General features: G+C 41.1%; 1 protein-coding gene across 5 annotated transcripts in view; it reads left to right on the forward strand.

Annotated features, from left to right (window-relative positions):
- The window catches only part of EPHA3 (EPH receptor A3), a 226,650-nt gene that overhangs the window by 147,667 nt on the left and 66,433 nt on the right, over positions 1-12,550 (forward strand). For all 5 annotated transcript variants that reach the window (XM_072024910.1, XM_027449420.3, XM_027449419.3 and 2 more), the window contains one exon: positions 213-548. In XM_072024910.1, the coding sequence (XP_071881011.1) occupies positions 213-548 (336 nt within the window). The remainder of the gene's footprint in view (positions 1-212; positions 549-12,550) is intronic.

Consider the following 12,550-nt stretch of genomic DNA (forward strand, 5'->3'; position numbering starts at 1 on the left):
TGAACTGTTCCCTTAGAGTAACAACTGTTTATACTAAAACATGGTCCTTGACAGACTAGGTCTGCAGTCCAGTGAAATATTACAACTCTCTCTACAGGAATTGACTAGAGGAGATTGGTTATTTATGTTACTTGCTTTTGTATTTTTGTGTCCTTGATACCCCCATCTTAGCACACTACAGAAAAACACATGCGTTTGCTTTCCTTTTGTAGGACCACCCTCTGCTCCAAGAAACGTTATCTCTAACATCAACGAGACGTCTGTTATCCTGGACTGGAGCTGGCCCCTTGACACAGGAGGTCGGAAAGATGTCACTTTCAACATCATTTGCAAAAAATGTGGAGGAAGCAGCAAGCTGTGTGAGCCGTGTAGTGACAATGTGCGGTTCTTACCCAGTCAAACTGGCCTCACCAACACCACGGTGACAGTAGTGGACCTTTTGGCACATACTAATTACACTTTTGAGATTGATGCAGTCAATGGGGTATCCGACTTGAGTACACTTTCCAGACAATTTGCTGCTGTCAGCATCACGACTAATCAGGCTGGTGAGTCTCCTTCTGATTACCGTTTCTTTGTTCAAAACTACTGAGACGTATGTACCTTTGTCTCCATTCCCTGCTTTACAGGAGTTACTCTGAATGCTCATGTGCTGGGGTAACTAATTGACTTGAATATGCTAGTAAAAGTAAAAGCAGAAACAAACCCAGCGTGTGTTGCTGTCAAAGGACCTGGCAGCATGGCTGTTATGATTAACTCCCAGTCCCCAGTTAATAGTCTCTAATAGCAGACTTGTAAGATCCCATAGCCAGAATGTGTTTTATTAATAAAACCAGATTTTAATAAAACACTCATTTCAATAATCTCCAACATAAATTACTGTAGTAATCTTAGTGATTAATTTTGATTAAACAGAAGTGAAAAAATGCCTTGATATTAGTCACATCAAAAGCTAACATTAAATTAGGTTTAAAATGTTGCTTTTTTTTTTTTCCTTTGCAAGTTGTCTCACCAATTCTGACTCATTGCCAACATGATGGGGGTGTGGAGCTGCATACTGAATTAGGTCCTGGGCTATTGGTTGATAGTATGCAAAGGGACTGCTCTGCTTCTGTGACTTATTAAAGTCATCGAGGCCCTGCATGAGCACAGCATTCTGCCCAGACTGTCGGATCAGAGCTTTTGTCACTGCTGTGCTATTCTACCATTTGCTTCTCCTTTGGCAAGGTTTCATTTATCTGAAAGATGTGGAGAATCTAGACTCTTCTGCTAGCATTTGTTTAGGTACCAAGGCTGGAGCCATGTTTGCCAGTAAAGAGAGAGACTAAATGCTGAAATTTCAGTAGTCCTAGTCCCGCTGTTCACCATCAGGAAGCTTTGTGCTAAAAGCATGTGTGTATGAGATAAGTCTGCTCCCACCTCCTCCCATCCCACACCACATCCTTAAAATACCTACACTTCTGTCTTCCTCAAAGCACAAACCAAGTTAACATCATTCTAAGTAGACATTCTCCCAGCAAGCTATGTTATCACAACGTTTTTCACCAGGGAGGCTGTGTCTCTTCTCCTGAGATCACAGATCTGCTCTAGTGGGAGGCATAAAGATGTGAGAACAGACGGTTTTCTGACAGCAGTCAGTAAATTTCCAAATGCTCTGGAGAACTGTCTAACTATGCAGTAGGCACATAGAGGAGAATCTACCCAATTGAACTGTCTTCGCGTGATCTCTTTCTCATCTAGACATTGACTTCAGCTCTGAAACTTGCATTTTATGTCCATTCCAAATAATTTGCTACTGTTATTTTGGGGGGATATTTGTGTCAGTGCCTTGAGCAGCTTTTGTTTAGTTGCTCTCTTTTCTTCTGTTTTCTATATCAGAGATATTGCCTTTCAGCCTGTTCATCATTGTAGCAGATAGAAATCACCTGGGGACACTCTATTAAATGAACTCTCTAGGATCAGTGAAAGGTATTTCTCTGCAAAGGTCTTCTGCTTTGCAACGCGCTTCCCTAGAGCCCAGAGCTGGCTGCCTTTGCACTACAATGTAAGGTAGATTTTGATTTTGTTTTGGAATGCATGACTCCTGTGACATGGTTGTCAGGGTCAGTGCCTTTCTGGCAACAGCAATTTTGTTTAATGCAACCTACAGGCTGCTTAAGCAATTTGTTTTCTACTTGTATGCATTTTTGCTTTAAGTACTTAGGTGATGGTTTTAGTACTTTTAGGTTGAATGATTTAATTGTGCTGTCTCTTGATCATGCTGATTGATTTACTTTGTTAGATTTCCACTAGAAGTTATGTAAGTTGCTAAAATTAGACCTTAAATACCCATGTAAGTCATCTTTCTAAGAGTAATTAAAAGAACACAATTTCTCTAGCATTCCCTTCCTGGTTAGATCATAAAAGGGACACACCTGAGGCATATTTTTGGTTCATGTTATACATAAACAACTGGGAAGGGGGAGAGGAAGTCTGAACATCTTACACTGCATTGTAATCTAACATTTCAGAAAAAGATTTAAAGCACTGTTGAGCTGGATCTGGAAGAAACCAGAAGACCCAAAAGCCAGTCATGACACCAGGACTGTAATTTGTACTGTCTGGCTAGAGGTACTTTTCCTTCAAGGACAGAGGTACCTAGCAGTTGGATAAAACTTAGGTTAAATGGCTGTGCTGTGCTGGACCCAAGAAAGAAGAAGGGGCATATTGCTTTGGGAGTTGTTGTGTGGATGGGGTATCACACATGGTGGTGCAGCTCAGGATGGCCAGACAGATCCTGGGGACAGAGCCCATGGCAGGCCCAGGGAGGGAAAGGTGTTAGCAGGCTGTGAATTTTGCAGAGAGGGTTGAAGTACAGAAGGTCCATAACTCTTCTCTGGGATCTCCTGAATCCAGGCTCTTTATCTTCTGCCAGCCATGATTTGAGAGCCCTGTGCCCTTGCAATGGACGTGATGAAGTTACAGTTTTAAATCTGGAGATTCAGTACCCATGTTCTTCTTTTGCCTGCTGACAGGGTCCATCCCAACTTAGTGAAAACTGTTCTGCAGAATGTCTTCACACTCATAAAACACTGTTATCTGAGTATATGAGTTTCCAGGAATCACAGGCAGACCTGGAGAATGGTGTAGATTTTCTAATGACAAAAACGAGATGTTTATGGCAGTTCTCTTGGAGGTAAAAAGCATACATTGTACATCTTTACTTTAGACAAGCTCTATTCAAGAGACACATGGGCTGTATTATGTTTGCTGTGTCTCTGAGTTGCAAAGTCCCACTGAAAAGTGAATAAACCTTTCTCTCCGTGCTTCTCAGCATACAAATGGGTGTTTCTTCCTACGCATCCATCACCGGATTAATAGATCAGAATATACATAATACTAATTTTCTGTAATATGGCAATTGGGAGATCTGCCAGTGTGTGTTAAAATAAATTCAGCTGATACGTTAACAAGTCAGTCAGCTTTCACAGCAGCTCCATTTTTAAATGTAAACACATCATATACACACATGCATGCACATATTTGTAATTTGCATATGCTTGCAGATACACACTTTAAATATTGCTGAAAAGATCGCTGATGCCTATGCAATGCCTATGAGCTCTGGAATCTATAGTTAAAAGCCACAGTAAGGTTATACTAGAGAGTTTTCAGACCTGATCTGGAACTAGAGGAAAGGTGTTATTTGTTGTCAGTGGTGGGGTTTGAAACATCCAGACTCTGATTCTGCTGTCATTGAAAATTCAAGGAAGTTAATACATTTTACTGTACAAAAGTGGTGTAAAACCAAGCTCCAGTTCCCTGCACTGAGGGAAATTCAGAATCATTTTGGGAAATGGATTGGGCTTTTTTGTTCTTACTGTCTGTCATATTTTTACTGCACTTTGTTTTCATTTCCTTCTAGTGAAGGTGAATGAATAAGCAGCCATGTCTGAAGAAAGAAAAAAAAAAAAAAGTATCTTGCAAAATATGGCTAGACAAACAGATACGACACTGCAATATTTCTAATCCTGTTAAGTCTTTCTGTCCTTGGAGCTAAAATAAGAGAAAGGGCACACATTTCTATTTAATTTAGCTTGTTGATCATCCTCTTTGATTGCACTGTAATACATGCCTTCAGTTGCTGCTTGATAAGGCATCCTCCAAATTATATTGAAGCACTCCGAGGCTCTCACCTCACATCAGTATGTCGCACCACACAGATGTTATCTCCTAATAATACCAATCAACCCCATTTAGAAAGGGTCACTGACTGCTACAGGAGGTTGTCTGGAATTCAGTGTCCCTCGAGGTGGTGTGCTAATTGTGAATGTGCCATGCAGGGGAACTGACAGCTGTGCCACACTGCCTGGCTTGCTGCTGGAGTGATCAGGTGCCTGTGCACAGATATTATAGGTTCATTGGGTTTTCTGGTCACAGTTTTTTTACTTTTTTGTTTGTTTGGTTTTTAGTATCTGTAAAACCAGAAAGAAGCATCTTCCCTGGGGCGTTATAAAGAACCCAATAGCAAAAGTTGTTCAGTCCAGGTCAGGGCAGCGCTGTATTTACTGGCTTTGGGCTGTAGCAAGCACAAAACTCCCACTGGAGCCCAAAGAGGTTTTAAAGGGATACAGGATGTGGAACTGACTCAAGAAAGGCTAAGATTGGGTAGGGAGAGCACAGTCATGCTACTAGATCATCATTTTACAGCACTGAAGGAGGAGGTTTTCCAATGCAAAACACAGCCAGCAGGTCAGGGAAATACCTGTGCTGAACATGTTTTGCTGATACTGCATGGGAAAGTAATGTTTTTTTCTGCCATGTCAGTGTTTTTATGGTATCACATAGTGTCATGTGGATTGACTCAGGAATGCTGAGCAAAATGTTTGCATTTTAACCAAGTACCTATTTGACTTAGCTGCACTTTAAATAGACATATACTCAGCAGTGATCTTTGCAATCCAGAGGAGACAAGGAGAACTTGCAGAAATCTGCATTGCTAGCAGATGCTGATCTGTCAGGTAGGTCTTAAGAAGCCTCTTCCATCCCATGTGTCCCAGTGCCATTCCCATTTCTGTTGTTGATTGCCTCCTGCACCTGGGGAGGAATATCTCCATATGCCAGGAGATGCTGGAGGCCAACTGGCTGGAAAGCAGCTTTCCAGGAAAGGACCTGGGGGTTCTGATGGATGCCAAGTTGACCATGGGCCAGCTACATGCCCTGGCAGCTATGAAAACCAACAGCACCTGGAGCTGTATTAGGAAGAGTGTTGCCAGCAGGCCCAGGGAAGTGACCTTTCCCCTCTGCTCAGCCGTGGTAAGACCATGTGTGGTGTGTCCACAGCTTGTCCCACTTGCAGTACAAAGAGAGACATGGGCAGAGCAAAGCGAGTCCAGAGACAGGCATTACTTGTGTCCCTTACACGTGTAAGGGACAGGAACTTCTGTCACGTGAGTAGAGGTGGAGACAGCTAGGACTGCTTATCCTGAAGGAGAGAAGGCCTGGGGGATCTTAACCATATGTACAAATGCCTAATGGGAGGATGTAGAGAAGGTAGAACCAGGCTTCTCTTATTATTGGTGTCCAGTGACAGGATGAGGCATTAGGCACAGACTGAAATATGAGAAATTCTGTTTAAGCATAGACAACAAACTTTTTTACTGTGTGATTAAACACTGGGACAGGTTGTCCAAGGAGATGGTGGCATCTCTGTCTGTCAAGGTATTCAAAACCCAACTAATGGAGGAACTGGGCAACCTCTCCAACTGACCCTGCTTCTGCAAGGCCCCTTCCCACCTCAGTCCTTCTGTGATTTGTGTGCAAAGGGGGATAGCAGCAGCTGGAAGGGACTGATCAGTAATTACCCTTGTCTTTTCACCTTCAACTTTTTGTTCATAGAACTAGGGCTTCTCAATGAAATTTGGGGAAGTAAACTTCACATACATGTACTCAGTTTGGAGAGAGTAAGGCCTATGGGTGTGGAGGGGCTGCCAACCTCTATCCTTGTTTCAGAGAAATTCAAGAGAGTGTTGTTGAATCATTGTTCTGCTATTTAGCAATGATAACTTCAAATCTCTTACCATTTGTCATAGCACATAAAGTTTATACATACATGTACAGGAAAAACTACAGTAGGATTAGATTATTTTGCGGAACACCTCCATAAGAACAGATTGCTTTAAAGGAGGAGATTTGATTTAGATAAATTGCCTGTGGATTAATGCCTCCCTCCTAAGTGTTTTCACCAGAGACCCTGCAGTATCCATTCTTATTCTTCCATGTACTGTACAGCATTGTTGTATTCTGTTCAACAGTTATGGTTCCCCCCCTTAGAGTCAGCAGGGAGTAAATTGAGACCTACTTTCCACTAACTAGCTTTCCCCACATGAATATTAGGATGCTTGATAATGGGGGAAAGCAGTTTTAAATCCCATGTGAGCATTCCAGTAAAACTGCTGCAAACCACTGCATAGTCCCACTTAGTGCAAGAATGATTTTTTTCATACTTTATAATGTTAAATTAATTGGGACCTTCTACAGGAAGAGTGCCCCAATGTGGGATCTAATCAAGTTGGTTTATAAACAAGTTTACTTTTTACTAGAACAGTTTTACTAAGGAGACAGTTAATTTATGTTTGAAGATGTCTTTGGGCTTCCTAGCTGCAAGAACTGTGTAAGGTCTGGAAAACTGAAGTGCTGTCCCAAGAGAGATTGTGTGCAGTTATATTTTTAATTTCCATTTACTGTATTAAGATAGCTTTGGGTCACCAAGCAGGCAGCAAATCCAGTTGTCCAGTTTACACCATAGCAGCCACAGAGGCAGAGAAAAGAGAACAAAGTCAAAAATCTGTAGAAGGTAGGTGGGAACAAGAGGTTACGCCTGTGGCCTTTTTTCTGCACTGGCAGTTTCCTGGATTCAGCAGCTTCTCCATATCAAGCTAAATATTCTGGCTCCAAACCCAAACTCTGTATGTGTATTTTCCTTCAATTATTTACAATATGATTCAGAGAGTCCAGGGTTCTTGGAAAATAATGATTAGCAAGCAAGTTCATTGTCAATAATTACAGCTTTTGTATTTTCCAAGTAAACCTATGCTGATGCCCAAATGTTTGGCTTTTAATACCTCATGTCTTTACTATGTGCCTGCTTGATAATAAAATAGATTGTTTTCTTCTAATCACTAAAAGCACACTGTAACAGCTCTAGAGGTAGTTTTATGTTTGATTAGTTCTTAAGGAGTTAAGGCCTTGTAAACCTCCACAGTCTCCACAGTGCAGCTGCGAGAAGGTGATAGCAGCTGAGCTCAGTGCCAACAAGCCAGTGTCACCACTGAATCAATTCCAACGAGCTTCTGATGCTGTGCATCCTAGCATCAGGAGAGGAGCAAAGGGGATGTGTTTTAGCAGGAGACATGAGACTCTGCCTTCAGATTTTGTGGGCTAACTTCTACCTGTGTTTGTGATTAAGTGATTATGCTCCTCCATGAAGTGACTCCTAAACCTGGGTTTCGGTCTCCTCACCATTCAGTTTTGCACTTGTGAAATGTTTATTTCTTCCTCTGCACAGTTTTCTTCATATAGGAAACTTAAACTGTCCCTGAATCCAAGTTGAGGCATCTGTATACATCTATAGCATAGAGAATAATAATAAAAAGATACCCAGGAGTAGTGAGTAGTGGACTTACTATCAAAAACCTCCTCCTTTTATCTTTCAAATTTCATTAAAAAAAAAAAAAATATATATATATATATATATAAAAATAAATAAAAAAGAACAACCTGTTACTGTTTAATAGCTTAAACCATGCTTGAAAAGGTGCAGGAAAACAGATGGCTGCAATAGTTGCTGCTCCTGTGCACCTCAGTGTGGCAGTATCGCTTCTGGGAGAGGACTCTAATCTGTTTTTGTCCCTCATTCGTCGTGGACTAATGAATAATGATGTGATAAAACCACATCAGCCAGATAGTTTCTTCAGATGTAAACATACAGCCCATTCTGTTACATATATTTAATCAAATCTATTTTTATTCCTCTTTCTATCTCTTCCTTAAATATATTAGCTGCCAAATGTAGCAGTTTTAAAATTCACCACAGATAAGGTAGTTAAAGAAGAAGGTAACAGGTAAGGCAGTAAGGAGCTCTTGTGAGGGGCTAGTATCAAAAAATAGTCAAAAAAAAAAAAAAAAAAAAAGCTTTGAGAACGAAACTGGCCATTAGGCACAGAAATTAGGATCACTGGGAGGAGTGTCTTAAAGGATAGGTATAGCTGGTTTGTAATATCTTGATCTATGTGTCTCATTTGTAGACAGAAAAGTTCAAGCTATCTATTCAGCTTCGCCTTGGGGGATAAACATTTAAAATAAAGCAGAAATCAGAAGTTTTTGGATCTGTTGAAGGCAAAGACTTACTTGGTTCCCAGGGAGAGCTGTTCAAACCTCCTTAGAACTAGAGTTCTGCTTGCTTGAAATCTGTTGCTTTGAGGGAATAAATTCAACACCAAGTTGAGTACCAAGTTTTATTTCAATACGGGTCTCTGATTGCTTGTGAGAACTGCGACACTATCTCTGCATTCAGCCTTCTTTCTGTCAGGCTAGACTGCACGGTCTTCCGCAACTTAGAAATGACGTGTGATGCTCCCTGGTTAAATAAAATCCATATTTAGAAAGGGTTGTGTGCACTTTACAATCTATATCCCAAGACAGGTCCCTTAAGTAGATATATCTTTGAAGAGAGACAATTTGAGAAAGCCACAGATGTTTGGTGCATGATATATTTCTTTCTTTCCCTATGGTCCTTATGAAAAGGATAAGAAGATAGACTTATTAAAAGTAAGCTAATGACATGATGTAGGGAGTCTCTGGTTCATTGACTGTTATTACAGCTGTGTCCCATTATGTACTGAATACCTAGGACATTGTTTTTTGAATGACATTTATCTTTTGAGTTTCAAACATTCCTGGCATAAATAAAGATTTTACGCTTTTCAAATGTGTTTTACAGTTCAGCCCAGAGGCTATTCAAGGATCGTTTTAACTCAATAAAACTCCTCCTTTAGGGATATAAAAGGGAAGTGTTTTAACAATGTCACTCCATGCATAGCCTGTTATTAGCTAGAGACGCTCTGCCTGCAAAGCCTTTGATCCCTTTTCCCCTGGATGTGGAGGAAGCTATGCTGAGGATTCAAAGTCTCTGACATACATCCATCTCTTCTGTGTGAACACGGTCCTTGTGTAAAGGCTCGTGACCTTAGGGGAAGTTCAAAGGTGAAGTTTGGGCTCAGACAGTGTTTTCCCCTTCTGTGCTTTTAGCTACCCACTTTACTGTTTTCAAAAGTCATGGTGAAATGGTGGATAATGTTTTTATCTACCACTTCTATCAGTCTTTAATGTGAAGCTACACGTGGGTTCTCATTTAATACCTTGGTTTGCTAAAATAATGAAAAGAAAGAAATGTGAATAAACAGGATGCTTAGACCTCAGTTAAATACAATTCCTTAGGTTTCTGACTCTGCTTTATGTGTGATAGCATTCTGAGTGATCACTGAGGGAAATAATCTCTGTCCCTCTTGACTGTAAGCAAAGCTGTCAACTTCCCTTGCTTCTTGAAGCTCCTCCATCTAGACAATTGGAAAGCAGTGAGAGCTGGGAAAAAAAGAAAAAAAAATGTTAGCTTTTTCTTTGGGTTTGGGGACTATTCCTGTCAATTTGAATTATTAATTCAATGTTTATTTTTATACGCATTTTAACATAAAATAGAAATGTAGCAGAATACATATCCTTCTAGTAAACTATACTGTTATATATAAAGAAACATTAAAAACAAAGATAACAATAAAATCATCCCAAAATCTAAAAGAAAGTGCAAGGAAATGTAATCACCTTTCAGGCCTGCTCCATCAGATTATCACGTTCTGGTTAGCCTTTACAAAATCATTTGTTCTGCAGCTGACTGTGAAACTGTCAGGGAATGACAGGGCCAGGGATCTGAGACATACTCTTCCCATTCAGTGTTTTCTGACCAGGCTGAAAAGGCTTTGTTGGAACTTACCAAAAGATTAGTTCAAGAGTCCATGGTAGCTACTTCAAAGGAGAAACATATTTTATAGTAGATACTACTTATCTGAATACAATTGTTGTCTTCTCTGGGTTTGGATACTGGTATTTCTAGAGATGGCTCTTAAACACATTTCTTAAATTGTGAGTGGCATTTCTTTGGTTGAGGTAATAACTTCCATGGAAGGGGAAGGCCTACTCAGCATCTGACAGTTGACGTCACAGTCATGGGGAATAAATTGTTTTCTGAAAATTTCACACCAGGAAGCCTGAGATGCTAACATCCTATAAAGTAACATAACAATGGGGTGAGAAAGGCAAAGCAAAACTGTTTATTTTAAACCAATATGGTCTTAAATGCATACAGTGAAAAATATGAAGTATTGATAAGCTCCCACCATCACCATCTCAAACAGAGAACAGAAAGAATAACATTTATATTTGAGTACCTTTGGGCCGAATCCTTGTGAAAGCATATACGGCATTTGTCTCCTTCTGTGAAATAACAGCTGTGAGCGCCGTGGCACCGTAATTTTCGGTTTCTGAGGTGAGTGCCTTGTGCAGGCTGATACTTCCCAAATGGACATGGCGTTTCTGTGATTTATTACACACGTGTTAAACATATGAGTAAGTCTAATGTTTGGTTCGCTCTGTGGAAGGCATTTGCTATCTCCCTTAATAAAAAGGGGGAGAGATGAGAACATGAACATGCACCACTTAATGAAGTTTGCTTTTAATTTAGAATTTATTTGTAAGAGTGAGAAATGAGCTCTGACAATCACTTTTCCAGTGACAGCTGCTGCCCAGAAGGTTGCCTTTCTCTGCACTTGAGAGGGAAATCAAGCAGCTGCTTTTTAGTGTAATTCCTGCTGAAGCTGAGCATTCTCCCTTTTTCAGTTCCCTGCTTTCTTTCCTTTGTGGCACCTGTGCAATGCCTGCAGCCGCTCTGGAGTCTGTAACCACAGGCTAGAGTCCACCAGCTTCCAGATGCAGTGGAGTGCTTCAGCCACAATGCAGGAAATCATCCATTAAAATAATCACAAACCAGTTAGTCTCCAAAATATTGTATTCCTTTTCTGGCAGAAACAGCTGCCCCACATTGCTTTGTTTCATCTAAAGTTTAAGCTGGTTCTGTTTATCCTAAAAGTTTTGTCCTCATATTCTCCTCATTTTGACTTGTGTAAATGCCCAGGTCTTGGTAGCACTCTCACAGAAAGGGTGAACCTTTGATTACGATTGCATGCTGCTCAGATCCAGCTTGAATCCAGTGAAACAGCCCTGTATGCTGCCACAGACCCCTTGCTGTTGGGATGGATAGGTTTCCCTAAATTCCCTAAATCCTCGTCTCTGGTGACAGGAAAGGTGCACTGCATTCTGGCTGACAGTCGCCTGACGATGTTGCAGAATCAGATGACATTTTACAGTGCAAGTCATAAAACTATATTGAGTCTGCTGCAGCTTGAGCAAAAGGTGCAAGAGCCCATGCAAATGCACCTTGCTGGTTTAACTGCGTGCCCTGGAGATTAAAGAGCGAAGGACTGTGTCTGCAGGCCTTGCCAAGAGGTGGGTAATTGCATCTGGAGGAGGAAGATGTGGGTTAGCAGGTTTCCAAAATGTTGTTAAAGTGTATCTGTTTCCCCTTTCTGCCCGGTGACCAGGGAGCCCCTGGGGATCCCACTCTGGCCATGCCTTTTTGGAATATGCCTGTGGGACCAGCCCCATCCCTACTTGCTGTAGCACAGCAGCGTTGGGACTAGCAGTGCATGTAACTGTGCTCAGCAAGGAAAGGAAATAATAGCACAATCCAACAAGTCTTAAAATAGTGCAACTGCTGCTTTCTGCAAGCAGTCTTCTGTAATAAACCACCTAGATGTTAATCCACAGGCTAGACACTGGAGATGTAAAGGGTCCAAGGGTAAGTGCAGCAGTTCATACAAACATATCATGGAGATGTGTCATTGTACTGATTTGCAATGAGTCTGTTGCTTAGGACTCTGGCACAGGCTGAATGCTGTTTGACAGTGGAATGGTTGGGTAAACCTGAAGATATAAAGGCAATACTTAAAAACCCAGGTGTTGGGTTCTTGTTGCTTGGATGTATAATGTATGTGCAGGGTGTCTGGCTGTGCTGGATCCAGCTGAACATGGGCACGTGGTACTTGCAGCTGGGTAAGTGCTGCCACACACCCTCACTTTGTGGATGTGACTTCAGATTTTGAGAAAAACTGCCTCTAAGTGAGAGACATTCAGACCTTGGTCTTTATGCTTGGCACTGTATGATGGTTTTGTGGTTTGGAACTGGTGTTCTAAGACGTACAGATTTGGGTTTGGGTCCCAGTGGATCCTACTGTCAGAGGCTGCAGCTCTCATTCTAAGATTATGATCTTTATTTACCGTTCTGGTTCTACATTACCTCCTAGGGGCATTCAAGAAAATTTATATGTTGTATCAGACGACAGCAGTATGATTAGATAATAAAATCACCAGGTTTTTAAAGAAGGAAAAAGAAGCAAGCCTT

Source organism: Anas platyrhynchos, chromosome 1, assembly GCF_047663525.1.
Source record: "Anas platyrhynchos isolate ZD024472 breed Pekin duck chromosome 1, IASCAAS_PekinDuck_T2T, whole genome shotgun sequence".
Classification (NCBI taxonomy): Eukaryota; Metazoa; Chordata; class Aves; order Anseriformes; family Anatidae; genus Anas; species Anas platyrhynchos.